Below are 22,964 nucleotides of genomic sequence, written 5' to 3' on the forward strand. Positions count from 1 at the left end.
ACAAAAATTGCTCTAAAAAAATTTGACAGATAACCACGAGCTAAAATGTGCCTTTCAAAGACCAAACATGTACCCTTCACAATAAACATAAAACAAGTGTCAAAGTGAAATGTCAGAGATATCAACTGTCAAACTTAGTACGTAAGGAAATTGGACATTTCATACTTAATAACCTAATAATTCAGTAGTGTTAATTACATTCACATTGTTGTACAACCATCACTGCTGTTTCCAACTCTCTCCTACGGCCTCAAACAGAAATCAGTTTAACAATAACTTTCTATTCCCCCATTTCACAAGCCACTGGGGAGCCCTAATCTATAATACCTCATGTCTCCAGGAATTTGCTCTTCCGAACAGTTCATACTGATAGAACCCTATGTTTGTCCTTCTGTGACTTATTCCACTTAAATTAATGTTTTCAAGGTTCTTCCATGTTATAGCATGTTAATTCCTTTTTTGGCTGTACCATTTTACATTTCCACAAGAAATGTACAAAGTTTTCAATCTCTGCACATTTTCACATACACATTTTAAATGGTTTTACATTAAAAAAATTTTATTCATTAATTTTTTTCAGAGACAGGGTCTCACTGTCACCCAGGCTAGAGTGCAGTAGTGCGATCACAGCTCACATCAGCCTCCAACTTCTGAGCTCAAGTGAAGCAATCCTATTGCCTAGTCTCCCAAGTAGCCGGACACCACTAAGCCCAGCTATTTTTTAAATTTTTTATGTTGTAGAGACATGGTCTCCCTATGTTGTCCAGTTTAGTCTTGAACTCCTGGCCTCAAGTGATCTTCCTGCCTCGGCCTCTCAGAGTTGGGATTATAGGTGTGAGCCACCATGCCAGGCATTTTCCCTTTGTTATTTTTTTTTAAATTACAGCCTATAGCAGGTGTAAAGTGCTAACTCGCTGTGATATTGATTTGTATTCCCCTGTTGTTTAAGCATGTTGAGCATTTTTTTCATGGTTTATTGGCCATTTGTATTATCTTCTATGGACAAATGTCTGTTAAAGTCCTTTATCCGTTCTTTAAATGGGTTATCTGTCTTTTTGTGGTTGAGTTTCAGGATTTCTTTATATATCCTAGATATAAAATCCTTACCAGATCAAGGCCAGGCACGGTGGCCCACACTTGTAATCCTAGCACTCTGAGAGGCTGAGGTGGGAGGACTGCTTCAGCTCAGGAGTTTAAGACTAGCCTGAGCAAGAGTGAGACCCTATCTCTACCAAAAGAAAAAGGGAAAAACCCCACCTAGCCATTGTAACGCATGCCTGCAGTCCCAGCTACCCAGGAGGCTGAGGCAAAAGGATCGCTTAGAGCCTAGGAGATGGAGGTTACAGTGAGCTACAATGATGCCACTGTACTCTACCCAGGGCAACAGTCATACTCTGTGTAAACAAGAAAAACCAAACACGACAACTGAACGCCCTTCCTCACAGCCCCCTGCCCATCCTTCATTAAAAAAAAAAATCTTAATATTACCAGATATATATTTATAAATATTTTCTCCCAGATGTATAGCTATTTTTATATGAAATGATTGTTATAGAACTTTTAGAACTTTTCTTAGCATTACTTATACAGCTACATGGGTACTCAAATATGCATGCATGCTTTTACCTCAAAAAACTTCTGTATAACATAGTTGCCAAAAACATCCGTCATTAATTGATAGGCTGCTTGTAGAATTTCATTAAATACCATCTGTCGCTCAGCTGGAGTAGCTCTCTCTAACTTTTGCTGTATGAATCTATGCAGGGGAAAATAAATTTAAATGGCACAACGATAAATTGAAAACAAGATCTGTAAATCTATCTCTCTTACTTACTTGACTATTACATTCCCCTCTTCCACATGTTTACACAAAATTATTTCCAAAAATAGTATTAACACACTATATATTGTAGGCTGCTAGTTTACAACAAAAAGGACAAAGGTTATAAAACATTTCTCTGTAACACTTTAACTTAAAATAACTACAGTTAGACCAATACAGAACCTGGACATAAAGATGTTTAATCTTTCTTAGATTAGTTTGGTAATATCATAACAAAAGAAGAGGAAAATTACAAAAATTTAGTTGGTTGTTCATTTTTCATAGGACACAATATTACTAATATCTACTTTTAGCACATAATTAAAGAAATAAAATTCACCCACTATGAATGAACTAACATAGCCACTATGGGTGACACAGGTTTGTTTGCTACTCTTAAGGAAATTCCAAATACAGTCATGCACTGCACTATGATGTTTTGATCCACAATAAGAGGCATATACTATGGTGGTCCCTAAGATTAAAATGGAGGTGATACATTCCTAATGACCAGTGACTTTGATCAATATGTGTTTGCGGTCATGCAGGTAAACAAACCTACTGTGCTGCCAGTTGTTTAAGTACAGCACACAGAATTACATACAGTGCATAATGCTTTATAATGATAATAAACAACTGTGTTATAGTTTATTTACTATGCTTTTTAAAGTGTACTCCCTCTGTATATAAAAAACAAAAGTTAACTGTAAAACAGCCTTAGGTAGGTCCATCAGAAAGTATTCCAGAAAAAGGCACTGTTATTATAGATGACAGTTCCATGCCTGGCATTACTCCTGAAAACCTTCTATACTGGCATAAGATGAGTGTGGAAGACAGATAATGATGGTCCTAACATTGTGTAGGCCTAAGTAAATGTCTGTCTTTGACTTAGCTCTTAACACAAAAGTTAAAAAAAAATTTAAAAATAGAAAAAAGCTTAAATATGGATGCAAACAAGGAAAATATTTTTGTATAGCTATACAGTGTGTTTTTGTGTTTTAATCTAAGTATTATTACAAAAGACTCAACAAATAAAAAAATTTCAAAGTTTATAAAGTAAAAAAGTTATCAGTTATTTATTTAAAAAAATTGTAGTAAGCTAAGGTTAATTTGTTATTAAAGAAAGAGAAAAATTTTACATAAATTTAGTGTAGGCTGAGTGTACAGAGTTTATAAGAACAACTTTCAGTCCTACAAGCTCCATACATGGTAAGCGCTCTATACAGGTGTACCATTTATCTTTTATACTGTATTTTTATTGGACCCTTTTCTATGTTTAGATACATAAATATTTACCATTGTGTTATAACTACCTATAGTATTCAGTACAGTAACATGTTATACAGGTTTGTAGCCTAGGAGTAATAGGCTGTTACATATAGCCTATCCCATCTAGGTTTGCATAGGTATACTCTATGTTTGTACAATGACACATTTCTCAGAACTTATTCCCATTGTTAAATGATGCACGACTATATATATAGTGAGGTAAAATTTGTATGCAACTATCTAATTTACAATTTTTTAAAAATTTGAGGTTTACCTTAAAACCACAAAAAACTTATATTTACTAAATGTGTTAGTATTCTATTTTCCTATCTTGAGAATGCTAATTCACATATCTCTCAAGCATTATATCTATTTAATGTAAAAAGGTACTAAATTTTTCTATAAGAAATGTGCATTATTTCAGTCTAAGGCAAGTCACCTTGAATACCAACCTATAATGCAATACAAGAGCATTTAACATTGTCTATTTTTCTTAAGACAAACTATACATCAGGACACTCAAGTGCACAAATGTCATCCAGAACCAATATAATCACAATAACAGAAAAAACAGATACCGCTATATTTTCATTATAAAAATATTCTCATAGAAGAAAACAGGGACACCATAAAAAACAAAGTAGAAAATATCACCTACCTAGAACCATGCTGGTCTTGAGAAAACTCAACTATATGTCCAATCAAGTCTCTAAGTTGAAGGTTTGGGAAGCGGTTGTTTCTGAAATCTTCCAATAATCTACTGCGGCCAGAAGGCATAATATCAGACCTATTATACCGAAGCCGAGAAGGAGGAAAGAGCTGGCTGCTGGAGCTAAATAGACTAGAAGTGCTTGAAGCACTTCGATATTTTGCTTCTGCTCCAGGTGCTGCAGAGATATATCGACCACTACCATTTGTCAGTCCTCCTACAACAAAGCAGCTGTGGTCAGTAAGTATTTTTGAAAGTTGTTCCTCATAAAAGTTACTTAAACTATAAATTCAGTCAATAAAGAAATATTGCCCCACTGATTCCTATTTGTTATGACAGGAAATTAAAATTGGAAGAGAAAAATCTCAAACATATACTTAATGTATTTGGCCCTATGAAAAAAGAGACCAGAAAACACGAGGGGAAAAAAATCTGTTATTTGTTTTTTGGCAGCTTAAAGTGTAATTTCAAGATCTAATATTATATGCACTCATAGCAAATACAGAATACTGAAAGTACCAACAAAATTTTCAGTTGTCTTAACAAGCAAGTTTAAGCAGCTAGGAAACTTAGACTTTAAGCCACTAAAATAGTGTGATTGAAATTCATTTGCAATGTTAATGAAATAACACCATGTTGAATCTGTACTTTTGAGAAAGATATTAAAAATGTATTAAGTCTTATATACTTCTATGTAAAGATAAATCACTTCTTAGTTCACCCACTGATTGAAGTTTAAAAAAAAACACTATTTTTTAAAAGGATTTTAAAATTTTATTGAAAATACTTGCCATAAAATACTATTATTTTGCAGATAAGAAATAGTAGTAATAAACAGCAATGATTATTCCTATAGCCTTCATTATTTAAGACAAATGAATAAAAAGCCTCTCTATATTCAATTATAAACAAGAAAATTAAAGGGTAAACCAAAAGAAAAAGGGAACACAAGGAGGATATTGTTTTTATTACAAATAACAGTTTAAAACTACTTGGCAGTGTCCTTTTAAAAAAGAAAAATGTAAACACAATTGCAAACTGCAGATTTAGTAGTTCAGAAAAACAAAACCAACTAGCTTTATACCATTAACTCTATGTGGAACAGTGTTATTATACAATCCAGGCCACAGGGTATGGATGATCCCAAGGACACACTGTCAGTGCAAAGCTATACAGAGGCATTAAAGGCCAAAAAGAATTATAAGGATAGGGAGCAGTAAAAGTTATAATCCTGGAGGGTGAACTGGGTTAGAGCATTCCTCTTATTTTCTGTCTCAACTGCCCTAGCTTTGTTTTTCTTCATTATACAACATATTATACAGCATATCATACATTTATTTATTTGAATCCCCAACTCCTCCTCCAATATAAGTGTCATAATATTACGTTCAATAACACACTAGACATCCAGTGTCTAGAATAACATCTAGCAGACAGTAAGTGGGTGCATGATAAATATTTACTAAATGACAACTAGAGGGCACATTTTACACAGCATCAACTGCCTATGGTTTAGTTCTGAAAGATCGTGTAATTTAACAACCATCTTATACACCAAAATTACCAAAAACAAATTCTTGTTTGTTCCAGTTCTATGTAACTATCTCAGCACCCATGTATGACATTCAATATGTCAAAGAGCTCAGTGTTTCAATACTGTCTCACTACTGCCAATTCTTCAACTTCCTATTATTTGTTTATATAGTTTGAAGAATTGTTCATAACAATAAATGATCACTAGCCCATTAGATTCTTTAACAATATATCAGATGACTTTTACAAATACTACTATAATTGGGTAGTATCACATCCTACACATTAACACAGGGTTTTCTCTAGCATCCATGTCCTTTTTGTAGGGTAAGGGTGTTTTGTTTATCATTCGAATCTGTTTTTATTACATATCAATTATATTTTTCCTTTCAAAAGCCATTTGGTGATACCACTTTATGATAAAAACCTACAGCATCCTGCTAGAGTACATCCTCTAAAACCTTCAGCCTACTTTTCAAGTCATTACTTCAAATCTATTTCTCACACAAATTTCCTAATAGTACCCTAAGTGCTCATCTTCTCTCCTTTATTCATTACTATTTCTATGCCACTGCTTATCACTTCAAACATAAGGCCTAATCTTATCCTTAATGTGCTAAAGATTTTCAACACCAAATTCAATATGCATACTTACCCTAGGATATGACTAAGCCAGTTTGATTTGGTACCTTCCAAGTATCCTACTAATGTCTAGCAGGAATTTCTCCCATATCTAGATATTCTTTGATTCTATTCTATCAGCTCCCAACACTTTAGTGTACTTCTGTATGACAATCTAATAATGCTAATAAACTGCCTAGAGTTTTAAAAATCTTAAGACTTTCAATTCTAGGAGGCTAATTGGTCTTATTTATAAAACTGAAAAATTAATTCTATCCAGGGCAGGATACCTTTCCTTACAAATTAAATAAGCAAACTAAAACCTAATTTATAATATAGATTAAACATTTAAAATTTGGTTGTCTAAACACTGAAAGCAGGTTATCCAAAACCTGTCTGGAGACTGAGTAACATACACAAAATGGGCCTATACTCTTCAAAACCGCCGAGGTCATAAAATACAGAGAAAGAGTTCAATATTAAAAATAGAGCTGTTGGCTGGGCGCTGTGGCTCACGCCTGTAATCCTAGCTCTTGGGAGGCCGAGGCGGGCGGATTGCTCAAGGTCAGGAGTTCAAAACCAGCCTGAGCAAGAGCGAGACCCCGTCTCTACTATAAATAGAAAGAAATTAATTGGCCAACTGATATATATATAAAAAAATTAGCCGGGCATGGTGGCGCATGCCTGTAGTCCCAGCTACTCGGGAGGCTGAGGCAGGAGGATCGCTTGAGCCCAGGAGTTTGAGGTTGCTGTGAGCTAGGCTGACGCCACGGCACTCACTCTAGCCTGGACAACAAAGTGAGACTCTGTCTCAAAAAAAAAAAAAAAAAAAATAGAGCTGTAACAAATTAACGTAATGTGTTCTCAAGTGGGCCCCAAATCAATCAATCAACACCCCTCCTTTCCTTTCTTATAAAAAGACATCAGTGAGAAAACTGACAACACGGACATCATGCCTGCAACTTCCTTTCAAAAGTATCAGTGAAAATATACCTTTTGTTGGGGGAGGGGGGAGGAGAAAAAGAGAAAGATAAGGCAAATGTAGTAAATGATAACACTTGGAGAATCTGGGTGACAGGTATTTTGGATTTTTTAAAACTAACTTTGTAATAATTATCCCATAAGTCTAAAATTATTCCAAAATTAGTTAAAAACAAACAGGTCATCCATATTTATACTTCTGCTGTTGGTAGTCTAAAAGTAGATTATGTTCTGCACAAAATGTATTAAATGGATAATAGATCCTTTCACTTCATCATTCAGTACCCACTACCATTCACTACTTCTTAATCACTATTTGAATAGGAATATGTATAGGAAATGTAGACCGATACTGTAATTTCACAGATATGGTTGCTATGGTCTAAAAGTGATGTGGACCATCACATCACCATCAGCCAGGAATTTTAGGCCAGAGTTTAATCACACAATAGTGTGTTGCCCTTATAAGCTATTTACAAAAGTATCTTTCACATTCACTCATTTCTAGTAAAATAATAAGGCATTTGCCTTTATTAAGTTGTTATAAGATTTTACAAGTTTATATTAATTTCTTTAAGAAGTTTGTTGTTTAGAAACCTCCCCTATTAAATATCAGAAATCAAAAAGATAAAAAATAGTCATATCTCGATATCTGCGGGTGACTGGTTCTAGGACTTGCTCAGATAGCAAAATCTGTAGATGCTCAAGTCCTGCAGTCGGCCCTTCTTATCAGAAGGTCCTGCATCCCAAGACTATCTGCAGATGCAGAACCTGTAGATCTGGAGGGCAGACTGTATTGGGAAAAACACAGGGAAGAAAAACAATATAACAACTCAAACAACCAAAAATAAAGAAATCTGATTAGCCTTTGCTTTTGATTATTTTCCACCCTGGGATTTGGAATGACAGCTACTCAATCTATCAGATATGTGTATATATTCAAAAATAAATTCCTGAGCCTTACTAAAAACATACTGAGTTACCCTTTGTGGATAATATTTATTTATAAAACAATCTACTCGAAGGCTATTCTTGATAGCACTGTTTGGGGACTAATGAATTAGAATCAAGATAATTTAAGGCTTCACTTTACAACAGGTTTTTCAATTACTGATTTCAAATAAAAATGAAAAGTAGATTTGGGGTCCAGAAAAGGATACAACTACATATAGGCTACTAGATAAGAGCCTGTTTCAGAAGGCAAGGTTCTTGAAATAAATGAGATGATAATGGAAGATCACCAGTTAGTTGCAGTAGGCAAAGACTCAAAGACACAGAATGAGTAGCTGGAAAAAGTCTAACAAAGACGTCTAAAAAAGACAACAGTCTATTTTATAGCATTAACTTTAGTTACTTCTTCTATCCCATAAAGAGATCCATTAATAAATTTAGTTCAGTATTTTCTCTCAGATTAATTTCCAAAAAAAGGATTCAGATACTCAGAGACTATAACATCCTTGGATAATCTGACTTATTGCTAAATCTATCTAAATGTTACTTTAGCTTTACTGTGAAAACCTAAAGTTGAACAGTGGGGGGAAGACTTTAGAGCAGTGCTTCTCAATATGTACATGAATCTTCATTACATATTCCTAAATACTCATAGTTGTTACTATGTGCTACACCTTGAGGGTCTATGGCATGTAGTAATTTATTACCTTGTTTAAAAAGAAAAAGGCAACTATCCCTGAGCCTAACTCAGCCTACCAGCTACACATTAACATGGCCTTGCTATCCTCCTGTACATGGTAACTTTTAAAAAGGCAGCTACCATTTATTGAACACTCTGTATCGGACACTGCAATAGGCAAGTTTTGCACGAAATGCTGTACTGTATTGAGCTGTGTCTTCCAAAAGGTCATTTTTAAAAATGACGTAAGCCAATCAGTCGTGGTAATTTGTTCTATTATGTGCTTCAAAGTTGTTCCAGGTTCTACCCATTATCCAACTGCCTAAGACTGGGCCTACAGTTGGGAAACAAGAGGCTAGACAATACAGGGTAGAACTGTGTACAAGACCAAAAATATGTTCAAGTTCTAATTGTCTGTATCTGTGAATGTGAAGTTATTGGCAAAGACCATCTTTGCAGATGTAAACAAGTTAAAATGGATTCATACTTGATATGGGTGGGTTCTAATCCAGTGACTAATGTCCTTATAAGAGGAGGAAAAATTGGATACAGAGACACATAGGGAGAATGCCATGTGACAATGGAGGCAAACACTGGAGCAATGCGTCTACAGAACGCCAAGGATTGCCAGCAACCACCAGTAGAAAGAGGCAAGGAAAAATTGTCCTCTAGAAGGCCGGGCATGGTGGCTCACACCTGTAATCCTAGCACTCTGAGAGACCGAGGTGGGCGGACTGCTCGAGGTCAGGAGTTCGAAACCAGCCTCAGCAAGAGCGAGACCCCGTCTCTACTATAAATACAAAGAAATTAATTGGCCAACTAATATATACAGAAAAAATTAGCCAGGCATGGTGGCACATGCCTGTAGTCCCAGCTACTTGGGAGGCTGAGGCAGTAGGACTGCCTGAGCCCAGGAGTTTGAGGTTGCTATGAGCTAGGCTGACGCCACAGCAATCACTCTAGCCTTGACAACAAAGTGAGACTCTGTCTCAAAAAAAAAAAAAAAAAGTCCTCTAGTTCTTTCAAGGGCCTTCAGCTGGCCCTGTCAACACCTTGATTTCAGACTTACAGCTTCAGAACTGTGAGTAGAACAAATTTTTGCTGTTTGAAGCCGTCTGGTTGTAATAATTTGTTACAGCAGGCCTAGGATGCTAATACAAATGTCCTTTTTTTTAAATTAATGAAAGTTAATTATACACTAGCTGAAATACTTACTGTTACATGTTTAAATAATAAAGTACGTGCACACAAACAGTGAATGTTGAAATAAAGATAATAAAACACAGAAATATCATCCAGTAAGACAATATTTCTTTCCAGATTAATATGTAAATGACTCAAATGTGTGGGTTTTTTTTCATTTTTCTCAGAATTTAAAAGTTTTTGCACATAAACAATTGCATTTAAAGTAAAAATTTTTGTTTCTCTAAACTTGCAAGTGCTTGCAATATTATTTTAGGATACATTATTGTAACATTGCTATATGAGAATGCTATCCTCTTAATTATCTATGAAACAAACATATCCCCACCATTTCACTTGTGAGACAACAGGCTTAGAGAACCTAAGTAACTTATTCAAGGAAGTATAGCTAATAATTAGACTGAATTTTTTTTTTTTTACCATTATGTAAGTATAAATTCACTTGAAAGTTTATAGTTATATTCAGCTATACTTCCTGGAGAACATTTAATGCCATTCCTTTTTTTTTTTGAGACAGAGTGTTACTCTGTTGCCCGGGCAGGCTAAAGTGCTGTGGGTGTCAGCTTAGCTCACAGCAACCTCAAACTTCTGGGCTCAAGCAATCCTTCTGCCTCAGCCTCCTGAGTAGCTGGGACTACAGGCATGTGCCACCATGCCCGGCTAATTTTTCTGTATATTTTTAGTTGGCCAATTAATTTCTTTCTATTTATAGTAGAGACGAGGTCTCTTGCTCAGGCTGGTTTTGAACTCATGACCTTGAGCGATCCTCCTGCCTTGGCCTCCCAGAGTACTAGGATTACAGGTGTGAGCCAACGTGCCAGCCATATGCCATTCTTAAATCTAGAAAATGACTAAAGTCACTAGGGGCATGAACTGTATAAAATTTTTCTAATTATCATTAACAACTATATAGTTGCCATATAATGACACAAAAAATTTACTGGGGGAAAGATTAAGGCTACAGTAACTTTAAAACCCTAAGTAATCCTAGTTAAAAGTATAATCATCTTCCACATCATTTTAATGGGCTAATATGGACATGTCAAGTGTGTTACCTACCTTAAATCTGTAAACTTTATGACAATACGTAAGCAAACATTAGATGCAAACTATACTCCAAATGTTCTAAAACAGAAAATAAAAATCTACTGTATCCATTTCTACTGCTCCTGATCCTTTTCTAAAAGCAATTTTAAAATCTTAGCTTTTAGTGTCTACTGCTTAAATTAAAAAAAAAAGTAAGGGGAAACTATCACCACAGAAGATATTTAATAAACCTTTATTCCCTCATCCATTGAAGAGCATTTAAATGGGCTAAGTTTTACATATGAACTATATAGCCTTCAGGCTAGTATCACATCATTCCTATCAACAACCCACCTTGCCAATTTCTATTACTCCATCAAAAGGGGGTAGTTTTGTGCAGTTTCAAAACTTACCTCCATTTTATATCTAGAGTGAAAACCACCCCCCCTGCAATTAATTAATATGAGAACACTTTTGAAAACTTACTCCCCTCATGCCACTGTATACCAGCATGGGTGACTCTGTCTTTTAAAAAACAAACAAGAAAAACAAAAAATTTACTCTTCTCCCTCTGAAAAAAAAAAATCAGTAATAGGGTGACCTTTTCCCCAAGTATCTCGAATCACCCTTTCAGATTTGACCTGAATTCTTTACTTTGGTTAACACATTTGTAATAGTTAATAAACCATCAAGCTATATCTGTATTTCCTTTTAAATATTCCTGCAGAGATTTCATGGCCATTTGCGCCTTTCCTGAGTGGAGTGATGAAAAATTTAAGAGCTGGGATTTTTATTTTCTCTTAAATCATGATTATAAATTAAGAAGGACTTATGTAATCTTAAGGTTTGCTTAAAAATTATAGATATTGGAGAGAATTCTGATCCTAGACAAACATTATGGGAACATTTATTTTCTCTCATGATATGAGTGAAGAAGGCAGAACTGGGTAGGTTCTGTGAAAGACGTACTTACAGAAAAACAAAAAACTTCACACACACGTAAAAACAAAAACTCCACAACTGTCAAAAAACTTCATTTTAGTGCAATATTCTCAAGAGTATGATCCTAACACAATTGAACAGAGAATACACTGACTGGGAAAGGCCAAATAATGTTTTTTAATGTAGAAATATACGTGGGATACAAAACTTTTCTTTTTTTTTTTTTTTTAAGAAAGGAAGGTAGCCAGTGTCCTTAAGAATAAAGTTATCAACAAAACACAAAAAAACCAAGCTGGGCACAGTGGCAACCACCTATAGTCCCAGCTACTTGGAAAGCTGAGGCAGGAGAATTGCCGGCTAGGAATTGAGGCTGCAGTACACTATGATCAAGCCTGTGAATAGTCACTGCATTCCAGCCTGAACAACACAGCAAGACCCTGTCTCTTAAAATAATAATAATAAAAAAGAAATAAAACCACTCAACTTCAACTACTGAAACATTTATTGAAATCTGAATATTCTTAAAGTTATAGAGAAAGGTCTGGGCTTTGTTACTTATCTAGTGGGGAAAATAAACTAAGACGCAACTAATATAATCCAGTCTGTAGTACTAGTACAAAAAAACCTATGAAAATGATAATTCCAATGGAAAGAGTCAGTATGATTTTATAAGAGAATTATTAAATAAGCAAAGTAAGGCAATAGTATTACAATCATATTATAACTGTTATTTTAGTCTGTATTTACCACAAAACTACAATTTTGATGATAGTGGATTAAAACGGTGATTTTTTTTTCCCAGTTAACCAGAGTCTGGCATATAGATATTTAATAATGGTTGAATGAATTAATAAGTCAAAATTCTGATCACACATAAAAATTCTAAAAAGGAGGCTAACTATGCAAAAGATAAACATAAAACAGCAATTAGTAACTATAAATAAAACCTGCTATTTATATACTATTTAAGTATCTTAAAATATCACATAAAGGAGATCCTTATCAATTTTAATTTAAAAATTAATGAAATATTTTAAGAATGCCCTGAAATAAAGAACAATTTGGGTTAAAGGTCAACTGTTAGCAAGTGTAAAACCAGAAAGCCACTATAAATATACATTTATATTTAATACCCCCATGAACAAAAAAATAAACCCTAAACTTAGGGAACAAGATCCTTTTAATATATTCAGGTAGATATTAGAAATGAAAGCATTCTTTGAGGGGCAGCATGATATTTAGAATAAGCCAGATAGACCTGGGCTCTAAATTTTTACTCTGCTTCTTATTAACTTCACAACTACAAGTCACTTAGTTTCTTTAAGAATGAAATGTGTAAGGCTGGGCGTGGTGGCTCACACCTGTAATCCTAGCTCTCTGGGAGGCCGAGGCGGGTGGATTGCTCAAGGTCAGGAGTTCAAAACCAGCCTGAGCAAGAGCGAGACCCCGTCTCTACTATAAATAGAAAGAAATTAACTGGCCAACTAATATATAAAGAAAAAATTAGCCAGGCCTGGTGGTGCATGCCTGTAGTCCCAGCTACTTGGGAGGCTGAGGCAGGAGGATCGCCTGAGCCCAGGAGTTTGAGGTTGCTGTGAGCTACTCTGTCTCAAAAAAAAAAAAAAAAAAAATGAAATGTGTGTGCATGGTGGGAAAAAGATAACAAAGTTCATTTCTTCTCATTTCATATTTAATTGCTCCAGCCCAATTTACTGAGACCACCATCCTTTTGTGACATATTGGTAGGGCACCTTAGTCACAAATTAGGTAATTAAATGAGCAGGTCTATTTTTAGATACTTTATTCTGTTCCACTGGTCTATTTACCTATAGACCTATACTATACTTCTGCCAATACCACAATTTTAGTTACTGTAGCATTTACAAATGTAGGTATCTAGCAGTATTAAGTTCCCTAACTTTGTTCTTTAAGATTGTCTCGACTATGCTTGGTTCTGCTTTCCATTTACATTTTAAAAATCAGCTTAATTTCTTTTAAAAACCTGAAAAAAATTTGATAGTACTAAATCTACAGATCAACTAGTAAAAAGCTGGTATCTTCATCTTTCAGCCAAAAGCATGGTTATGGAGGACTTCCATTTAAGTTTTCTTTAATTTCTGTGTTTTATAGTTTACAGTGTAAAAGACCTTGCCCTTTCTCATTGGATTTATTCCTAGGTACATCACAAGGAAACTATCTCATGTGAAAACATTCTCTACATATATGATATAATTTTGCAATACCATCCCAAGAGATATATATGTTGCTTTCATTTTTAACTAATTTGGCCAACGCTGCAAATCTCTCATGAAGCATATCTGCCTGTATTTTAAGAGCTACTTTTTGATCCTTAGTGTACACTATTAAGCATAGTGCAATGATGTAAATTCCAGGTGAATTCTTAGTAGATTAAAGGAATTTTTTAGGCTGGGCATGATGGCTCACACTTATAATCCTAGCATTTTGAGAGGCTGAGGTGGGAGGAACGCTTGAAGCCAGGAGGCTCAAGACCACCCAGCGGAAGAGGGAGACCCCTTCTCTACTAAAAACAGACAAATTAGCCAGGTGGAATGGTGTGTACCTGTAGTCCTAGCTACTCTGGAGGCTGAACTGGGAGGATTGTTGGAGCCTAGCTAGGAGTTGGAGGCTGCAGCAAGCTACGTTGACACACCACTGCACTCCAGCCTGGGCGACAGAGCGAGAGACTGCCCATCCCTCTACGCCCCCTCCCCACAAAAAATTTAAAAAACAATCTCTATCAGTTCTTAATAACTACAAATTATTTTCATAAAGTCAAAGATGAATTTTTAACATGAACCCATACTGAGGTATCACATTTCAAAATAGAATCATATATAAAGTAAAAAAGTCACATGATCATGTACCTGGATATGTTACAAAAGGTAATATCCCTAATAATAGATATAAATGGTAAATTTAAAGGTTCAATTTTTCCGTATTGTGTGAAACTGCTTTGAGGGCTAGATTTAAACACAAAGTAATTAAGGAATATAAAGACTTACTTGCTAGCTCAATAAAAAGAAAACAGAGAGGAAAAAGTTGAGTGAGAAGCCGAAATGTAAATGTGAAGGAAAGGTAGGGTTAATGAAGCAAAAGGAAAACAATAAAAAGACAGTAAATATATAAAAGTAATGTCAGCAAACTACACATCAATTGGGAAAAAGCATTCTGAAACACATACAAAAAGAGATCAGACTTTTCTATTTTTTGCCTCTCATCCCATAAGTTTGTTTTCAAAAATTTAAAATATGTAATAGCAAGCAGAGTTCAGGTCAATGAAAGGAAGGTAGAAGGAAAAAAATGCATTGGGCAGATGATGGGGGACATATAAGAAATCCTGGAATTATGAGTTAAAAATCACGTGTGGACCAACAGGAGCCAGAGCGAGACCCTGTCTCTATTTAAAAAAAAAAGAGAGAGAGAGAAAGAGAGAGAAAAAAGAAATGAGCTGAATAATAATAAAAATATATAGAAAAAATTAGCTGGGCATAGTGGCACCACATGCCTGTAGTCCCAGCTACTCAGGAAGCCGAGGCAAGAGGATCACTTGAACCCAGGAGTTTGAGGTTGCTATGAGCTAGGCTGATGCCATAGCACTCTAAGCATGGGCAACAGAGTGAGACTATGTCTCCCCCCCAAAAAAAGCAAGTTTAACACGGAAGTAAAGCTGTATGGGAATTATGAATTATTTCTTTCCATGCAGTATATCTATGTAGGAGCTACTAGAAATTTCACTGGAATGATCTATTTGTGTGTATGCCAACTATGTAAACTGTAACATCTCCCTGCTTGGAATTTAATGTCAACGGAATCCCCACAATTATTGAAACAAGCAAAAACTGTTCCCACACATTTCCAAACTGTTGTTTGAAATTCTAGCACTACATATTTTAAACAAATGCCCAAAGTGATTCTGATCAAAACACTGGATCAAATAAAGTATTTTCCAATCTTATATCTGTGATTATCTTAACTAAATTTGAGATAAACTGATGGAAACATTCTCAGACATCAGAACCACAAAGTACGGATAATGTTATTAAAATGTAATTAATAAAAATACAAGGGCAAAAATAACTGTGACCCAAAGCTAGCCCAACTAAAACCAATAAATTTTATACAGAGAACCAAACATCACAAATTCCTCCATACAATAACAGAATTTCTTCACAACATCTTTCCTACTCATCAGCAAATAAATTACTTTCAGACATATCAAAGGGCTATAGCTGTGCTTTAGTTTACATTATCATGAGCTATAAATAGTATTCTACTGAGCACTGAATATGCTGCTCTATAATCAGTCCCTAAATCGTATACCTTAGATTACCAAATATTCTTATTTCAGGGAGTTAAGTGCTTAGACAAGAGTTTTTTTTTTTTTTTTTTTTTTTTTTTTTTTTTTTTTTTTTTTTTTTTTTTTTTTTTTGAGACAGAGTCTCGCTTTCTTGCCTAGGCTAGAGTGAGTGCCGTGGCGTCAGCCTAGCTCACAGCAACCTCAAACTCCTGGGCTCAAGCGATCCTGCTGCCTCAGCCTCCCGAGTAGCTGGGACTACAGGCACGAGCCACCATGCCCGGCTGATTTTTATATTATATATATTAGTTGGCCAATTAATTTCTTTCTATTTTTATGGTAGAGACGGGGTCTCGCTCAGGCTGGTTTTGAACTCCTGACCTTGAGCAATCCGCCCGCCTCGGCCTCCCAGAGTGCTAGGATTACGTAGACAAGAGTTTTATATAAAGTTGAAGAATAACTAAATAAAGGGATTTAGAAATCTGGTGATCTTATGCACATCTTAACAACAACAAAAAGCATGACTTACACAACAGTGAGGCAAATGTTAGTTTCTGAGAGGCTGATTAAATGTTAGTTTCTGAGAGGCTGATTAGAATATACTTATGTACTTTGAAACACTGTTCAGCTCCTCATAGAACAGCATAATGGAAAAAAGCAAGGATAGTATCAGCAATGAGAACTGTGTGCTAACCTCAATTCTATCATTTATTGACTTGGGCAAGTCTCTTAGGCTCATCTGATCTTTAATTTCCTCATCTTTAATGAAGATATTCAGCTAGTCTATGTCAATAATCAGAATGAAATGAAACAATGAATATGAAGGTGCTTTAGAAAATCATCAAATGCTATTTAGTTATAAGGAACTTTACTACTTAAAGGATAGCAGTATTTTGAATGAAAGCTTCAGAATAATTTATATTGTTATCAACTTCCATTACTGTCCATATATATGAAACTTAGAAAAATGGTATGTATCCTTATTTTAATTCTTAAAATATTTCATTCTACATGATGTAGCTAACCAAATCTGCCAAAGCCAGCAATTTTAACAGAATGATCCTTTAAATTAGTATTTATCCTGGTTGTTTGTAATATAAAATTTTCTGTGATTGGGAAAAAAGACAAGTTACGAAATTTTCTAATCTACAGCAAACCAAAGCACACTCATTTACTTACTCAACACATGACATTAATGAATTGCCAGGATTGACAGCCACCTTTCAATTAATTTCACCAAATTCAAAGTTCACATTACACTTTTTAGTATCCTTTTCTTAAGAAAAAATTAAGCTAGTTCAAAAACAAACAGGTACAAGGGAAAAAGTTTATTAGCCATTAGTTTATCAAAACCTAAGTCAAATAACAAAAATGCAGAATGCTGCTTTATACCTAAGAAATTCCACATAAAAAAATTACTATGAGCATAAAGACTGGAGATTAAATCAGAAACCACCAACACATAAGTTTATTAGAATAAGAAAAAGAAAGGAAACAAGGAAGGAACTAGCTGTTAGGTAGTTACTGGTAGAAAGGTGAGATAATACTGGAATAAGGCAATGTTCTCCACAAAGAATGAAATATATCAAAATGAAATGCTGCCTTCTATCAGAGACAATGATTATTAATAAAAACTGCAGGCCGGGTGTGGTGGCTCATGCCTGTAATCCTAGCACTCTGGGAGGCTAAGGCGGGTGGATCACTCAAGGTCAGTTGTTCGAAACCAGCATGAGCAAGAGTAAGACCCTGTCTCTAACAAAAAATAGAAAGAAATTAATTGGCCAACTAAAAATATATACAAAAAATTAGCTGGGCATGGTGATACACGCCTAAAGTCCCAGCTACTCGGGAGGCTGAGGCAGAAGGATTGCTTGGGCTCAGGAGTTTGAGGTTGCTGTGAGCTAGGCTCATGCCACAGCACTCTAGCCTGGGCAACACAGTGAGACTTTGTCTCAAAAAATAAAAATAAAAATGACTACTGGTCATCCTGCTAAAAATATATGTGTTGAGTAAATTCCTACTATTTAAAAAATGAAACATATTTTTTAGAAAGTCAAGACAAAATGTTATGCTATTTGGATTTTTCTGTGAATCTTAAATAGCATAAGGAAAGGAAGCGCTGGTTTAAAAAAAGTTAGTGTGGCTCGAGGTCAAGAGTTCGAAACCAGCCTAAGCAAGAGTGAGACCCCATCTCTACTATAAATAAAAAAAGAAATTAATTGGTCAACTATTATATATAGAAAAAATTAGCCGGGCATGGTGGAGCATGCCTGTAGTCCCAGCTACTTGGGAGGCTGAGGCAGAAGGATTGCTTGAGCCCAGGAATTTGAGGTTGCTGTGAGCTAGGCTGACGCCACGGCACTCACTCTAGCCTGGGCAACAAAGTGAGACCCTGTCTCAAAAAAAAAAAAAAAAAGTTAGTGTGTTTCACTGAATACTTTGAGAACGCAGATCAGGGCTTATAGATAGTTATGATTATAAATGTTCCTGTCTTTAAAATCTCACAAGAAAATAACCTGGAATTAATTCCAACCAATTCAAATGAGACAAACAACTTATCTCTATCTTTTGATTTTACGTTCTTAATATATGAGCTGAGTAAAATTATTCCTAAAAGATGCAAATTCCATTTCCAAAGGTATTTTATTTATCAGCAGCCTTGAGACTTGATTCATAAAGAAATCCACTTCAAGAATATAGATCAGAGAGCATGAAAGCCTTGTATTATGATTCAATCATGGAAAGTACAGAAGATATTATTTTCATAAATAGTATGCAAAGGGCAAATTTATGGAATCATCTGAAGTATTTTCAACCTGGAATGGGTCTATTCATTGTTAACAACATTGCCAGTCATACTAGGACTATAAGCTTTGGGAAACTGGAAGAACACAAAAGAAAATAATACGATTAATTCCTAATTCCAACCAGAGGTGTATTATTATAAAATATCAGATTTCAAGCTGAAGCTAACCTAAGAAGTTTAACTATGGGTACAAAAGTATCAGACTATATAATGCAGAACTGCTGGCCCAAGTAGTGATTATTTCTGATAATTGATTAGAATTCCTTCCCTAAGCATCTATTAGGCTGGTTTCTTTATGGTCTAAAGAAGGGTAGAGAAGTATATATCTAGATTGCTGTTTACTTATGACGACATCTCAAAAGTAACATATATGTAATTTCTAAGCTACACAGAACTACATTTACTGCTATTCATACAGGCTCTAAACACAACACAGGCTAACAGTAGAACAGGAATCTAATCTGAAACTTACCTATGAAAAGATGACAGGACATGACAAATATCTTAACAATAAAACACAAAGCTATTATGATAAGTCTATTCTTGGGTTTGTTATGTTCCAAACTTTTATGTCCATTCTAAAGACATGTCTTATGTAGTAGGGGGTGTCTGAGTAGTAATAACAGAAATCAGGAACTGAGCAGCTCCTGTGACTAAGAACAGATGATAAATGAAATAATATGAGGCTAAACACCAGTAAGCCTGCACATATAGTGCTGCAAAGCAGATCTTAGGACCCCATCGGAATAAATTAATCGGTTGTATGTATTCAATATCCCCAAAAGAGTAAAGGCACAGAATTTGGGGCAAAGGACCAGAGTCTTTAAAAAAGAAATCTAGCTCATTGTACAATAAATGATCACTGCAACAGATAACTTTGTTACATGGACATTTATTGTACATCTGGGCTTTAAGAAAAAATAGCTATACCCATATGATTAGGAGGGGGAGGTCAAACATAATCAACTAACTTATCCACATACAATAGCAACATCACTTTTAACCACAAGTTGATTTAAATCTTTCCAAGCACATACAAGTCATCAACAGAATCCCTCCATTTCAGCTGAGGAAACTAGAATTGCCAAAATTCAAAATAGAATTTTAATGAAATATTTTCTTTGACAATATAGGGATTCATACACCACCTCTGATGTCCAAAAACTCTGCAAAATATATTATTATCTACATGATAAATATTTGCCCAGAGAGGGGAAAAAGGCAACCACCAATTTAATAATTTGGGGTAGAGGACAATTTTAATATACAGACATAAACAAAAATGTTCCAACTTCAGGGTACAACAAGCCTAAAACATTTTTTTTCTTTTAACATATTCAAATGTAAGAGAAATACATGGCCCAAGCCCATAAGCTTCTCTAACTCACACACTAAATTCATATTTCCTGATGTAACTGGTAAAATGGCCAGGTGTTCAAAGGTCAAAGCAAAAACTATTGTAGTAACTAAATTATTTAAGGTCAGTAAGTAACCGTGTGACTAATGTTTTTCTTATGGTGTGCAAAAACTTTTGATAGTGAAATTTTTCACTATCATGTATAAATAGTTGACTTTTCAGATGCTCTAAAACACACAAATCAAAAGCACAGACAAGAAAAAAACACACCATTGTACTTCATAAAAGAAACATAAGATACAATAGGGGGTCTTTACCTTACTGTACATTAGACCCTCACTTTGAATTTTCAGGAAAGTAGAACTTTTTCAAAAGGCTAATATCTAAAAGCAAAAGCAATTTGGCATGTTTTATCCAACATTAAATATTTTACATATATTATAAACACACACACAAACACACATACATGTATACATACAAATAAAAAGGGTTTTGGGTTTTTTTTTACCTAAATGCAAACTGGATGAGGATCCATGTGATGAAAGTGATGGCGGTGGCGTAAGTGAATGTCCTGGAGTTTGGCTTGGCAGAGGCATGCCTATTGGACTTGGAGAGGAGGAAAATCCCAGACTATTGTAAAATGGTTGCCCTATGGGTGCTAGGCTGCTACTAGATCTTTTGTACAAGTCAGAGCTAGTAGATAGAGACTCTCTCCTTGTGGCACTACTACTTGCAGAACTGCCAACTGAAGAAGAAATAAAAAAAACCCTAATTACATACAGTGTTAACTGAATAAAATCTATCCCCAACTCTTGCTGGGCAATAACAGAAGTGATCACAATAATTATTTTTAGAAACATTATGGAGAAGATAATTACTGTGATAACTATATATACTAACTTATTAATCATAAAAGGGTATAAATGCACCCCAATAAAGTAACCAAATACTTAACAGAGCAGTCATATGTTTCATTATTTCACACATATTTACCACTGACACATATGATTACTGTGCTTTAATACCCTGGTATGATTTATAAACCCTGGAATTGCAAGTTGTCTGCATTAGGACATGCTAGAGATTAAATTCCAAATGGTTAAATTCTGGTAGTATCCTAATAGTCTCTGGAACCTGGTTCTTACACTTCAACTCAATGCTAAGAAAAGATTATACTAATAAATGGAATATTTATTAATACATTTCTTTCACCATTCACATTTGATGTGGCTTCTAGCTGTGTTCAAAACATAGCCCTTTAAATCCATATTGGCCCGAATATCAGTCAGTTGTGAAACACAGATGGCAGCTAATTCCTCAGTATTTTTCACACTACTCATTCTCCCTTGTTCTGGGACAACTAAATTACAAAATATATATGAAAATACTACACTTTCTTTTAGAAGATTAATAGCCCTCATTACTGTTATCACACTAATGGCATGCTTTCACTTATCCCTCCAAGATCTTGCATTCCTAAGATTCTATTACTGGCTTCCTGGGTCTCTTACTCAAGTGAAGACTGACAAGGTTTTTTTACCTTAGAAAAGATACAATTTCACTTATCTCACAAGCCTTATTGCACTTTATATCCAATTCCTTTTATTTAATCCCTAATTTAACTACTAGCTTTTTAATATAACTTTTCCTCTTTTTTTAGAGACAGAATCTTGCTTTGTTGCCCAGCCTAGAGTGAGGGCCCTGGTGTCAGCCTAGCTCACAGCAACCTCAAACTCCTGGGCTCAAGCAATCCTCCTGCCTCAGCCTCCTGAGTAGCTGGCATTACAGGAGCTCGCCACGATGCCCAGCTAATTTTTTTGGTTTCTATTTTTAGTTACCTGGCTAATTTTTTCTAATTTTAGTAGAGATGGGGTCTTACACTTGCTCAGGCTGTCTAGAACTCCTGAGCTCGAGTGATCCTCCCCGCTTGGCCTCCCAGAGTGCTAGGATTTCAGGCATAAGCCACTGGGCTGGCCTCCTTTCCTTTCTATATTTCACAAAATCACAAAGAATAGACTCACACTACCATGTAGGCTTTGGTGAGCTACGCGTGCTCAAAAGAGCAAACCAAGATCTAGCTGTTAATTAATACATATCTGGATAACCAAATTCTTTACCATGTGTCTGTAAGGGCTATGCAAAACTCCCAATTATCAAATCTCATTTAGAGTCCACATTTTCATCAAGTATGTTTCCTTCCTATTTGTAAGTGCTAGCTTCCTTTAACTGAATGCCTTTTACATCTAGAATTTCATATCACACATCTTAACCTGCCAAATAATTTTTTTAAGGGCAAGTTCTATATTCGGACCAATATGGCATTTCTATTCAAGGAATTTTGAAGTTTCTATTAAATCTTTGTTTTCCAATCACAAGTCATACATAAGTAGGTCATACAGGATATTAAAGAAAAAAAATTAAGGACAGTACATGATGGGTAGACTGTGTTAGCTTATATTATAGTACAGATAGAAAACTTAATTATGTTGGTTTTGCCAAAATTCTATAAAGAGGGGAAAAAAACAGGCTCATGCTACCAATTAGACAAAAGATTATAAACCTACTCAATCTTTTATACCAGCCAATGAAATTTCTGAAAGACTGATCATGTTTATTGAAAATTTCACATTTTAAGATATCATGTTATAGGAAAATACTGGGTAGCTATATGTGTCTTAATGGCAAAACAAATATAAACACTAATGTAATAAATAGCTCCTCTTAACTTGCTTTTGGCAAAATTGTCAACA

General features: G+C 35.0%; 1 protein-coding gene and 1 long non-coding RNA gene across 14 annotated transcripts in view; both read right to left on the reverse strand.

Moving 5' to 3' along the window:
* PUM2 (pumilio RNA binding family member 2) overlaps positions 1 to 22,964 on the reverse strand; it is a 97,204-nt gene that overhangs the window by 12,515 nt on the left and 61,725 nt on the right. For 8 of the 13 annotated variants that reach the window (XM_076000569.1, XM_076000568.1, XM_076000574.1 and 5 more), the window contains 3 exons: positions 20,723 to 20,959; positions 3,750 to 4,017; positions 1,627 to 1,756 (listed from right to left, as the gene is read on the reverse strand). In XM_076000569.1, the coding sequence (XP_075856684.1) occupies positions 1,627 to 1,756; positions 3,750 to 4,017; positions 20,723 to 20,959 (635 nt within the window). The remainder of the gene's footprint in view (positions 1 to 1,626; positions 1,757 to 3,749; positions 4,018 to 20,722; positions 20,960 to 22,964) is intronic. The other 5 variants (XM_076000571.1, XM_076000570.1, XM_012787725.3 and 2 more) reach the window with 1 other exon arrangement.
* On the reverse strand, positions 8,014 to 16,128 carry LOC142870015 (uncharacterized). Its single transcript, XR_012918534.1, has 2 exons — positions 10,828 to 16,128; positions 8,014 to 9,261 (listed from the first exon to the last, which is right to left on the reverse strand). It is a non-coding gene; the product is annotated as an uncharacterized LOC142870015 (long non-coding RNA).

Source organism: Microcebus murinus, chromosome 3 (genome assembly GCF_040939455.1).
Source record: "Microcebus murinus isolate Inina chromosome 3, M.murinus_Inina_mat1.0, whole genome shotgun sequence".
Classification (NCBI taxonomy): Eukaryota; Metazoa; Chordata; class Mammalia; order Primates; family Cheirogaleidae; genus Microcebus; species Microcebus murinus.